Source organism: Cotesia typhae, unplaced genomic scaffold, assembly GCF_013202065.1.
Source record: "Cotesia typhae breed Kobodo isofemale line unplaced genomic scaffold, CoteBio_Ctyphae contig_44, whole genome shotgun sequence".
NCBI classification, from domain to species: Eukaryota; Metazoa; Arthropoda; class Insecta; order Hymenoptera; family Braconidae; genus Cotesia; species Cotesia typhae.
In genome coordinates this window covers 3,918,935-3,930,014 of record NW_027423753.1, presented here as the reverse complement: position 1 = coordinate 3,930,014, position 11,080 = coordinate 3,918,935, and the positions used below count along the sequence as shown (strand labels likewise).

Genomic DNA, 11,080 nt, shown 5'->3' with positions numbered 1-11,080 from the left:
AAAATTTTTTTGACAAGACCCTTTTTTTAATGTTATTATTTTTGAGCTAAAAATATTGGAATAAATCCCTGAATCCATAAAAATCGGTTATTTTATTTAAAATATATGTCCCAACATTATTAAAGAATTATTATTCAACTACACGGAAAGAACAAGATGACACTGGATATCATCCCAGATTATACTCAGTGATATCTATGGTGAAAAAAATTTTCAGATAGTAGCTAGTATAATCCATATTATACTGGGTGACATCTGGATTATACTAGCTATCATCTGAAATTTTTTTTACCTAGTATAATTTGGGATGATATCCAGTGTCATCTTGTTCTTTCCGTGTAGACTAAATATTGCTAGAATAATATTTAAAAAAAAATTTTTTTTTTATCAAAGAAATTAAAAATTTTTATAATTTTATGTATTCATATTTTTAAGTTAAAAAGATAAAAAATGTCCAATGAATCTCTCAGTTTTTTTTTTTTAATTTCTATTATATTTAAATGCCTTTTTAAATTTGACGGAACCTAACATTAACATTTTAAATTCACTATATTGATTTTACCAATCATTTCAAAAAAATAGCAGAAATGATTAAAATTTTAAATAGAAAATTTTCAATTGCTTTGAATAACAAAATTTTATCGAATTTCAAAATACAAATTAAATAATGTTAAGTAAAGATTTTCATCGTTAATATATTGGCGATTTCATTAAAACAAGGAAGTTTAGCAATATTGTAATAAAATGAATAAAAATAAAAAAAAAACAGCACAAAAGATCGACACTGAACATATATAGGTAGTCACATATTGTATTACTATTAAGACTTATTGTTAATCCTCGGTGAACTCTGATCTCATATTCAGTATATTTAAATTTATTTCTTATCACTTCCGGTTAGTTATAATCGGTATTGTTACTTCAGTGAACAATTTAACTTCATTCAGTGTTTTAGTTTGTCGTGAGGCTCTATGGATTGATTTTTTTAAGTTTTTTTCTAAAAATCAGTGTAAGTTTTCACAAATATTAAGTGAATCAAAAATACTTCACGCCATTTTAATCTTAATTAAAAAATATATTTATTTTCAAAAACTCATTTTTTGAATTGGGCAGTATTATTCTTAAAAAAAAAAAAAAAACTAGATAGTAAAAATGGATCAAACAAAATCGATTCCAACATTTTATGTCGGAAGGAGTGTTTTTATAACAGGAGCTACTGGATTTATGGGAAAAGTTCTTGTTGAAAAATTATTAAGATCTTGCCCAGATGTGCGTGAAATATTTGTTTTAATGAGACCTAAGAAGGGAATATCAATTGATAACCGAGTCCGCCAATTATTGAATCTGCCGGTAAGTCCAAAAATGTTTTTTAATTTCCTATTGGGTTTTGTGTATTCAAAGTTCCGTGATTTAGCTTTTTGACAGATTGAAACAAGAAAACCCTTCTGCGCTGGACAAAGTTATTCCTATTGAAGGCGATACTACCAAAGAAGGCCTAGGAATTCCTGATTTTGAACGCAAAGTTCTGATCGAAAGGGTGTCTGTTGTCTTTCATGTGGCCGCTAGTGTTAGGTTTGATGATCCGCTGAAAACTGCCGTTTTCACGAATACCAGATCTACTAGAGACATGTGTATTCTCGCAGCGCAAATGAAGAAACTTGTTGTAAGTTAAAAAGTATAAGTATGCATATTGCACTGAGAGAAAAATATGGTTCTCTGAATTAGGAAAATTTAACTAAATAACACCACCAAAATTTAATAGAAGTTCTTACACCTAAAATTATTTATTATATTGAACCTCAATTCATAGTTACTCAAACTATTTTTAGTTAAATATGGGCTTAATAGTCATCTTGATTCATTTGAATTTAGAAGACAGAAAAAAAAATGCTTTTCTGGGTGGACAATGACGCGAAAGATTAAAAAATATTTGTATTTTATTTTAATTAATTTTATTATTGAAAGTGAGATTATGAGGCGTGCACTTTTGGATTTTCCAAACTTTTTATGAATTAGTTATTTTCATGATTCACTCACTTAAAATGTAAGAGGACATTCAACTCGTATTAAAATAAATACTATTCGCGGAATAAATTGGAATTAACTTTAAAATTGAATTGTAAATAAAATCAATTTTTTGTCATTTATTTTTAATTAATTTACTATTAAAATTACATTCTGAATTTATTTTCTGTACTGTACACTAGATAATTATTATTGATTTTTTTTTACGAGTCTTCGACATAAAATTATTAAAAAATTCAAAGGAATACTAAATTTATTAGTGAAGATTTGTAAATATTTTAAATTCGCTTTGCTGAAACGATCCATAGCTTTTAGCTACTTTCGTGGTTGAAAAAAAAAAAAAAAAAACAATTTAAATTGAAATAAATTAAAAAGAATTGGCCATTCACAATATAGATATACAATTGCATTCGGCAATCTCTTTTGAATTCTTTTTAATTTAATTTTTTCAAACAGGGTTGGTCTATTTATTATTATGTTTAATTATGATCTTCTTTAATATCTACAAGATTTTCATGCACGTCAGTACGACTTACAATCAAGCTGACAAACCGGTCGTTGAAGAAAAACTGTACCCTTGTGACGTCGATTGGAAGAAAACTATCAAAATAGTGGAGACTGTAAATGAAGAGCTGCTCAAAACTTTTACACCTAAGTAATCAAATGCTTGATTTCAATTATGTAAAATATAACAAATTTAGGTAAAAATGGTGATTATATTGATGTATTCGTTTGCTCTAGATATCTGGGGAGCTTTCCCAATACGTATACTTTTACGAAGCGAATGGCCGAGCAAGTAGTCAGTGATTACTCGCACGTGATTCCAGTTATTGTTTTTCGACCTTCAATCGGTAATTCTTTTCAGTAAAAATTTCTAATTAAGTTGGTTTATTTCAAAATTTTGTTTTTTTTTTTGTCAGTGATAGCAACGATGGATGAACCAATGCCGGGATGGATCGATAACTTTAATGGTCCAACAGGACTGATGGTTGGAGGGGGCAAAGGAGTTTTGAGGACTGTTTACGGTGATCCTAAATTGAGAGCTGATTTCATTCCAGTAGATGTTGCTATTAAAGCCATGATCATTGCCAGTTGGAAACGAGGAATTAGAACGTACTTCTATGTCATTTTATTACATTAATTTCTAATCGCACATTTCAATATTAAATTACTTTGATTTGCTGATTTTTTGAAAAATTAAAGTCCGTAATTGATGACGGGTGAATTCATTCTACGTTTCGATAAACGCTAATAAAATACACAGAAAGAAAAATTTCTTGACTGGAGAACAAAATTCTTGGCTCAAGAAAATTTTCTTGGATCAAGATACATATTTCTTAAAGCAAGAGAATTAATTTTGCTGCAATAAGTGAAATTTCTTGTCAAAAAAAATTTATTTTCACTCAAGAAAATTAATAGAAAGAAAATTATTTTCTTGGCTCAAGTAAACCTTTTTTTCTGTGTATGATTTTGATGCTCGTTAATATTTATTTAAATGATTACTCTATCCAAACTATTAATATTATCATAGATGACGTTTGAGGCATGCAATTGAAATTTAGTAAGAAAAAATAATCTGGTCTTGAGTATTGACGATTACAATTTGATTTTATAGCATAACAAAGGATCCATCAGTCCACGTGTACAACTGTTCTTCAGCAGATATGAAAAATGTATCAGTTGAAGAAATAAAGCGCATGGCTTTAGTTTGTGCATCGAAGAACCCACTTGAAGGAATAATTTGGGCGCCATCTATTACGTACACTACTAATAATTTATATTACTTTGCATCGGTATTACTGTTTCATCTTTTGCCAGGGCTAGTTCTTGATTTTATTCTTTATTTAAGCGGACACAAACCAATGTAAGTGCATCAAAATTTTAACTGGATTTTACAATATTTAATAATTAAATTACTAGTAGTATATTTATTGGTCAATTGTTTTTTAACCAGGCTGGCTAAATTACAAAGACGTGTTTACATTGCTAACACCGCTCTGTCGTATTTTTTGACTCATGAATGGGAATTCAAAAATGCAAATTTATTTGGATTATTAGCAGAAGTCCCAGAAGTTGATGCTAAAAATTTCCTATTTGATTTTGCTTCTATTGACGTGTCATATTACTTTGAGTAAGCATTTATAAATTCAAATAATAATTATTTTTGATAAAATTTTACTATTTTCTCTAACGTTGCAGAAATTGTTTGATCGGTGCAAAAAAATATCTTCTCAATGAAAAGACGACCGACTCTTCAGCTGCAAAGAAACACTTAACCAGGTAATTTTAATGGTTCTATGATTCTACATTCTTGAATAAAATATCCATACGACAAAAAATCCTGCAGCCATAATATCCATAGACGGAAAATCCTTGGACAAAATATATATGATTTAAAGAATTAAATTGACAAAAAATATTTTTTCTTGTGGATATTTTGTCTTAAGGATATTTTGTTCGAGGACATTTTGACGAGAATATTTTGTCCGAGGATATAGACTCCAGTTACCATTTTAATATAAATTTTATTTTAAATTTTTGTGATCTTGTCAATTTAAAAAATACTAAACGTTATTTTCCGGACTTACTTTATGTTCATTCATTTGCATGCACGTCGCGATTCATAAAAGAAGACACTGAAATGGTTCAAGGTTCAAAATTTGAAAATTTTTTTACCTTCACAAAATTCCTTGACATACCGAACCGTAAAAAAAATGAATTTGATAAATTAACTATTAGGGTGGGTCAAAAAAATCGAATAATTTATTTTTGACTTTATACTCTGAAAAATAGGTTCGTAGACACCTAAAAAGAATTCTCTCCAAGTATAAGCTCTTAATTATAACGGGAAGGTCCTCCGCTTTGCGGGTTTCTATTTTTTTCGAATAATCAGATAAAAAAATTTATATCTCGCTTCCAACTGCTTGGAAAAATATTCCGTGGCATAGATTTTGTGAGAAATTGAATGCTTTACAAAAAAGGTCTCTTATGACTTTTTCAAATACTCAACCGATTAAAAGATATTCATAGTTGAAGTTTGGCTATTTTAAGGAAAATATTCGTTTTTATTATGAATTTTATAAGTCGATGAAAAAAAATTATTTCGGATTGCGGAACTCATGATTTTGTAGGAAATTTACTGCTCTACAAAAATGGTCTCTTATGATTTTTTGATTAAGTGAAGCCGTTACGAGATATTCATCGTCAAACATTAACGAATATCAATATTTCCAGTTTTTGATCAATAATTCGATAAATTTTAATTTAAACTATGAGTTTCAGGAAAATTTACATAAATTTGAGTTTCGATCGATAAAGAAATGTTATAATAAGTTAGATAAAGAATTATTGGAATTATCATTGATTTTCCTTGGAGAAATGCCTCAAGAAAAGATTTCTTTCAAACGTCCTGGTGCTGTTCATCATGCTAGATGGATGGCTAAGGCCATTTATAGTTTGAAAATGTATCTATTCAGAGATGAATTCAAACTCTCTCAGAAAGAATTGCATGGTCTTCGTCATTTCTGTATTTTTATAGTCACATTGTATTTAAAAGCTTGGTTTTCATCAACTTCTGCAACAACTGCTGCTTATCATGACTTGCAGTTTATGAAAAATTTATTGGAGTACAAACATATCAATCCTTTGATTTCTTCAGCTACGTGTGAAAAAATGATTTCGCACTTATGGTATTTGAGCGATGAACTTGCCATTTTATCACTGTTTGACGATGGCGTTCCATTAGAAGTAAAAAAGTATTGTTGAAGCTGTTAATACTCGTGAAGGTACAGATTCTAAAGCTAAAAGATTTGTAATTGCTAAAAAGATTTGAATTCATTGGCGCAGAGAACTCTGAGTGACTTTGTGTCTAAAAAGTCATTAAATCTTTTCAAAATCTTCGATCTACCGTATGACTTTCTTGATGTCGATGTTGAATTTCGGCCTACTAATGAGAGTTATCTCGAAAATAAAGAATACTTTCAACAACTAAAAGTTGTCAATGATTCAGCAGAGCGAGCTGTTGCATTAGTCAGTGAATATAATCAATGCTTGACAAAAATGAAGAACAATTCCAGTACTTATTGCAAGTTGTCAAAGAACATCAAAAACATTCCCAAATTGTAATAAAAGAAATTATTTATAGTAATAGCGTACTGTTATGTTAAAAATATAGACAATTATATTGCAATTGATAATTCAATAAAAAATTTATCTATAAAAAAGTTAAATACTGGTTGTTTCTCACTTGATTCAATACTTTTCATATTAAATTTGACAAAGAAATATGTCATTCACTTCAAATTAAACTAATCATTGGCTATATGTCGAAAAAATGCTCTAATTTCTTGTTTTAATGCAATCAAACAAGCTCAAGACTGAAAACAATATTAAAAAAATTGTTTATAACATTTCTTTATCGATCGAAACTCAAATTTATGTAAATTTTCCTGAAACTCATAGTTTAAATTAAAATTTATCGAATTATTGATCAAAAACTGGAAATATTGATATTCGTTAATGTTTGACGATGAATATCTCGTAACGGCTTCACTTAATCAAAAATCATAAGAGACCATTTTTGTAGAGCAGTAAATTTCCTACAAAATCATGAGTTCCGCAATCCGAAATAATTTTTTTCATCGACTTATAAAATTCATAATAAAAACGAATATTTTCCTTAAAATAGCCAAACTTCAACTATGAATATCTTTTAATCGGTTGAGTATTTGAAAAAGTCATAAGAGACCTTTTTTGTAAAGCATTCAATTTCTCACAAAATCTATGCCACGGAATATTTTTCCAAGCAGTTGGAAGCGAGATATAAATTTTTTTATCTGATTATTCGAAAAAAATAGAAACCCGCAAAGCGGAGGACCTTCCCGTTATAATTAAGAGCTTATACTTGGAGAGAATTCTTTTTAGGTGTCTACGAACCTATTTTTCAGAGTATAAAGTCAAAAATAAATTATTCGATTTTTTTGACCCACCCTATTAACTATCGATAACGTAGAAAACTTGTATACTATGATTATGATTATATTCGTTACGACGCGTCTCATGATTATCGGGAACCGATCAATTGAGTCGTGACATCTGTCGGTGAAAAATTTTACTTAATAATTTACAACCGAATAGCTTTAATTAATAATATTTGGATTACTATATAACTTCTACATTGATTGAAAAATTTTTTTAATATTTAATGAGCTTTATTAAATGTTAATCAGTGATTTTTTACATTTATTAACAATTAATAAATTTTTCTATGAATGAATTGAGATTAGAAGTCTATTTAGAATTTCGAGAGATTGAAATTTTATTTTATTAAATTAAATTAATGATCTATGATTAAAATTTTACTCGTGAGATAGTCAATTATGCAGTAAGAAACTGCCAAGGTGAAGCTAATAATATTTAAATGTTGTTTTATGTAATTTTTCAAGCATCGAAAATAATTGTATTGGCATGAAAAAAATTGTTTTCATAATTCGGCGAAAATTTATATAATATAAATTAAGAGGATAAAAATTGACCAAAATTTTTGCATCAAAAGACTTTTTTATTAGTAATCTGATAACTTTATTCATCTACTGACTTTTAAAAATATCAATTGAATATTTTATAACAAAACCAATCTCATTATTCACGATGCGATAATCCATCAGTCATTGACCTTAACAACTTTTTTATTTCTAATTCATGAATAAAAAATTCTTGAAAAAAAAAAAAAATACATTTAAATGATAAGCACTGCATTGAAAGGGAAATCCAAGCTTCTCTTAAAATATATAAATATTTACGTGCAGTGAATAAGAAAAGCAAGACTTTATTAGATGTGAATCAGTGACTGGAAGAGCTTGTAACTTACATTTCAAATATGAGACTGGTTCAGTATCAAGATGCGATGGAAAATTCAAAAAACATTGATGATTGTAACTATAACAATAAATAATAAAAAATATAAAATCTCAGGATTATTATAAATGAGAGATCTGTCTGTGACTAAGAATACCAAAGGGTTGACAATAGAATTTTGTCCCTTGGCGTTTTGATAACATGTTTGATCGATCGCGGTCGTGCCGTCAACAAACAAAACTGGGTCAAATACTCATGCTAATTTTTGAGGTCACTGCACTTTTGCATCAGAAAAAAAGTTTTTATAATAAAAGTTTTTTTGCGTATGCATAATAATGTTTTTTTTTTTTTTTTTTTGTCGTCTACGTGTCGGATGCATAAAACGCGATACATTTGATTATAAATTAGAGGTGATGGCCTCGCAACTCGCAACTTCTCGCTCGGGAAATCCCGTACAGAAATAGACTAATAATAATAAAATAATAATAATAATGGAAAAAAAAAATATAATTTATAAAATTACTATCGCTTATAAAGCTGATGTTTATTCTTATTACTTATTACAATTGGACCTTTTTTATGATCGTAATTTATAATTATGGAAATACCCAGTTTAAGTGGGAAATCCTTTGATGACATAGATTTATGTTAGTGATATGATAATTGATGGATTAGGGTGGATTGTTTTTACATTTAGTACGAAAATTATGACCTACGAATAGAATAGCGCTTTTATGTGATTGGATAAAAACAAGATGAAATACGATGAATTTTTAAAAAAGGTTATCTTTTTTGACGGAATCAAATGACATGGCTGTTTTGCGCCAAGTAAACGTTTGTCAAAATACAGGACGATACAATTACTTTGGTTTTTATCTTTTGAGTACTTTTGGAATAAATTTATCGAAAATAATATTGCAATGACAATATTGAAAGAACTACTTTAAAGAGAAAACTTGACCTTTTTTTTTTTAAGCTAGACACACAAATTAAATTAATTCAAATCAAAACTTTGTAATAAATTAATGATTCGACAAAAATTATTTTTCACAAATTAGAAACCAATTAGACGAAAAAATTGAAGAACACTTTCACAAAAAATAAATACATATCACAATTACTGAATTCTTGATAATTATAAATTAAATTTGTCATCGAATTAATTTAAGTAAGAAAGAGAATTTTCAAAAATAAATGAAAAATTTTCATGAAAGTTAAAATTTCACTTATTTATTATTTTTACAAAAAAATGTCTAATAAGTAATAAAGCATATTAAAAAAAAAAAAACATATCTTTTATCTTCTATACTCTCATTTTATCTGTCTCTCTTCGGGAATCCCCTGCATAATATCTACCTTACATAATTCTGCATTTCTTGTTTTTTATGTGTAGTCTCACTTATTGTCATTATTCTTTTACATTTCTTTCCAAACGGTATTACTATCGAAATAATGTGCTTAAAAAATATATTATTTTAGATATATGCAATCACTTATTTATTATTGACCTTGCATTATAATATAACTGTTTATCATGATAATGATCGTTAAATGCGTCAATACACAACTCAAGTCATTAATTAGTTAATTGCGGCATACTTCTATTAAGACAATCGTTAATGACTAATTTTACTACTTCGTTTGAAGTGAAAAAAATTTTTTTTCTATTTTATAAAATAAAATTTTGTTGTATTAAATAATTGGTTTAAAGTTATTTAATATTGTACCGAGAAATTTTATGACAACCAAGAAGTCATTCGATTAGAAAATTCGCAATATTTGCAATATTTGCATTATATTCTAAGTATAAATAAGGAAGTTCTCGGCGAGATAATCAATCAAGACGGAGTGTCTGATATGACATGAAAAATTGTAGTCATTTTTATCAGTTAATGTGGAAAATTCTTCACAATACTAATATAATTTATCGTCCGATGACTAGTTTTATAATGAATTACATTTTTAGTTTTATTAATTTTCTATTTTACTTTTCTTTTCAGAATGATATGGATCGACAAGATTTTCAAAGGATTGCTGCTTTTATTTTTCATCTGGCTCTTTTATGCATTTGATTTTTATTCCTACGTCATAAACTCTGTTTTGATTTAATATTTAAATTTCAATAATAATTAAATAAATTAAAAACGTATTTCTACAATACATATTTAAAAAATATCCCGTGAAAAAAATTTCTGTCATAGCCTGATATGTCTATATTTAATTCTTACTGCATTGATTAAAAAGTCCTTAATTAAGATTGTTTTATAAATTTCTTAGTTTAAAATTTTTAATTCTAATCTTTGGACTTAAAGTTTGTATCAAATTTATTTTCATTGTATTAGTATTAATAATAAAAGTATATAATATTGTAAAAAATTGTTGTGTTAATTTTAACTTTTAGCTTTTGAAATAATAATTATCGAGAAATTCGGAAAAAATGAAATCACGTTAAAATAAAATTTAAAAGATAATATTTAAAATAAATTATTAAAGTTGAAAGTTATCCAGGTAAAAAATAACCATACGATAAATAAGTAATTAAATAATTTGAAATACACACGTTGGTCTAGGTCGCGTATAGTATCTACGAACAAGATAATTATTTACTAGTAACGTAATAACTTGTGTGCTGTGCAGTGATATTCTACTAAAAACCGCAGATATCGGCGAAGTCTACTGACGCACAAGTGTATTTCATCAATTAGTAATAAAATAAGAATCCTGTTCAATTGCGAGTTTTATTATTAAATCCTGGGATATCATCGCTTGCTATTTTTATTTCTAAGAATATAACCAGTAACTTTGACGTCAATAAGGTAAGTTAGACTGCTTAATAATTAGAATTTTTATTTATAAAGTAATAATGATATAATCGTTTATTATTAATCAATTCTGCAAGTTTTTCATAAACTTTTTTACAAACTTATAAAGATTGAAAGTTCTGTTATGATATCCAAAAAAAGTACATTTTAGAGTAAAGACTCGGAAGATTTGTAGACTCTTAAGAATTTTTTTTTTTTTTTCCATTATGAATTAATTTACTTAAAAAAGTGAAAAATATTCATTTCTATTAAATGAATAAAAATGTAAGTGCAGTTTTGAAATTATTTTTTAATAATTTGTAACAAATCTACCAGTGTGATAGCCTAAAAAAAATAGTCTAGTCGAGAAGTGAGTTTTCTGCGGAAAATCGTTACAG

The 11,080-nt window shown here is 27.3% G+C and overlaps 1 protein-coding gene across 1 annotated transcript; it reads left to right on the top strand.

The window, feature by feature from the left end:
- Positions 1 to 953: 953 nt before the first annotated feature.
- Positions 954 to 10,257, top strand: LOC141529028 (putative fatty acyl-CoA reductase CG5065). The gene is made up of 9 exons (XM_074245366.1): positions 954 to 1,350; positions 1,415 to 1,663; positions 2,535 to 2,680; positions 2,767 to 2,876; positions 2,946 to 3,138; positions 3,641 to 3,889; positions 3,980 to 4,156; positions 4,225 to 4,305; positions 9,882 to 10,257. The coding sequence occupies exons 1-9, from the start codon at positions 1,153 to 1,155 to the stop codon at positions 9,988 to 9,990; spliced, it is 1,512 nt and encodes a 503-aa protein (XP_074101467.1). The 5' UTR covers positions 954 to 1,152; the 3' UTR covers positions 9,991 to 10,257.
- Positions 10,258 to 11,080: the final 823 nt, after the last annotated feature.

Excerpts from the sequence above, each read along its gene's own strand:
- LOC141529028 (XM_074245366.1), top strand. The coding sequence starts at position 1,153 with ATGGATCAAACAAAATCGATTCCAACATTTTATGTCGGAAGGAGTGTT. Across the intron at positions 4,157-4,224 it reads GACGTGTCATATTACTTTGA|AAATTGTTTGATCGGTGCAA; the intron begins GTAAGCATTTAT and ends CTAACGTTGCAG. Across the intron at positions 4,306-9,881 it reads GCAAAGAAACACTTAACCAG|AATGATATGGATCGACAAGA; the intron begins GTAATTTTAATG and ends TTTTCTTTTCAG.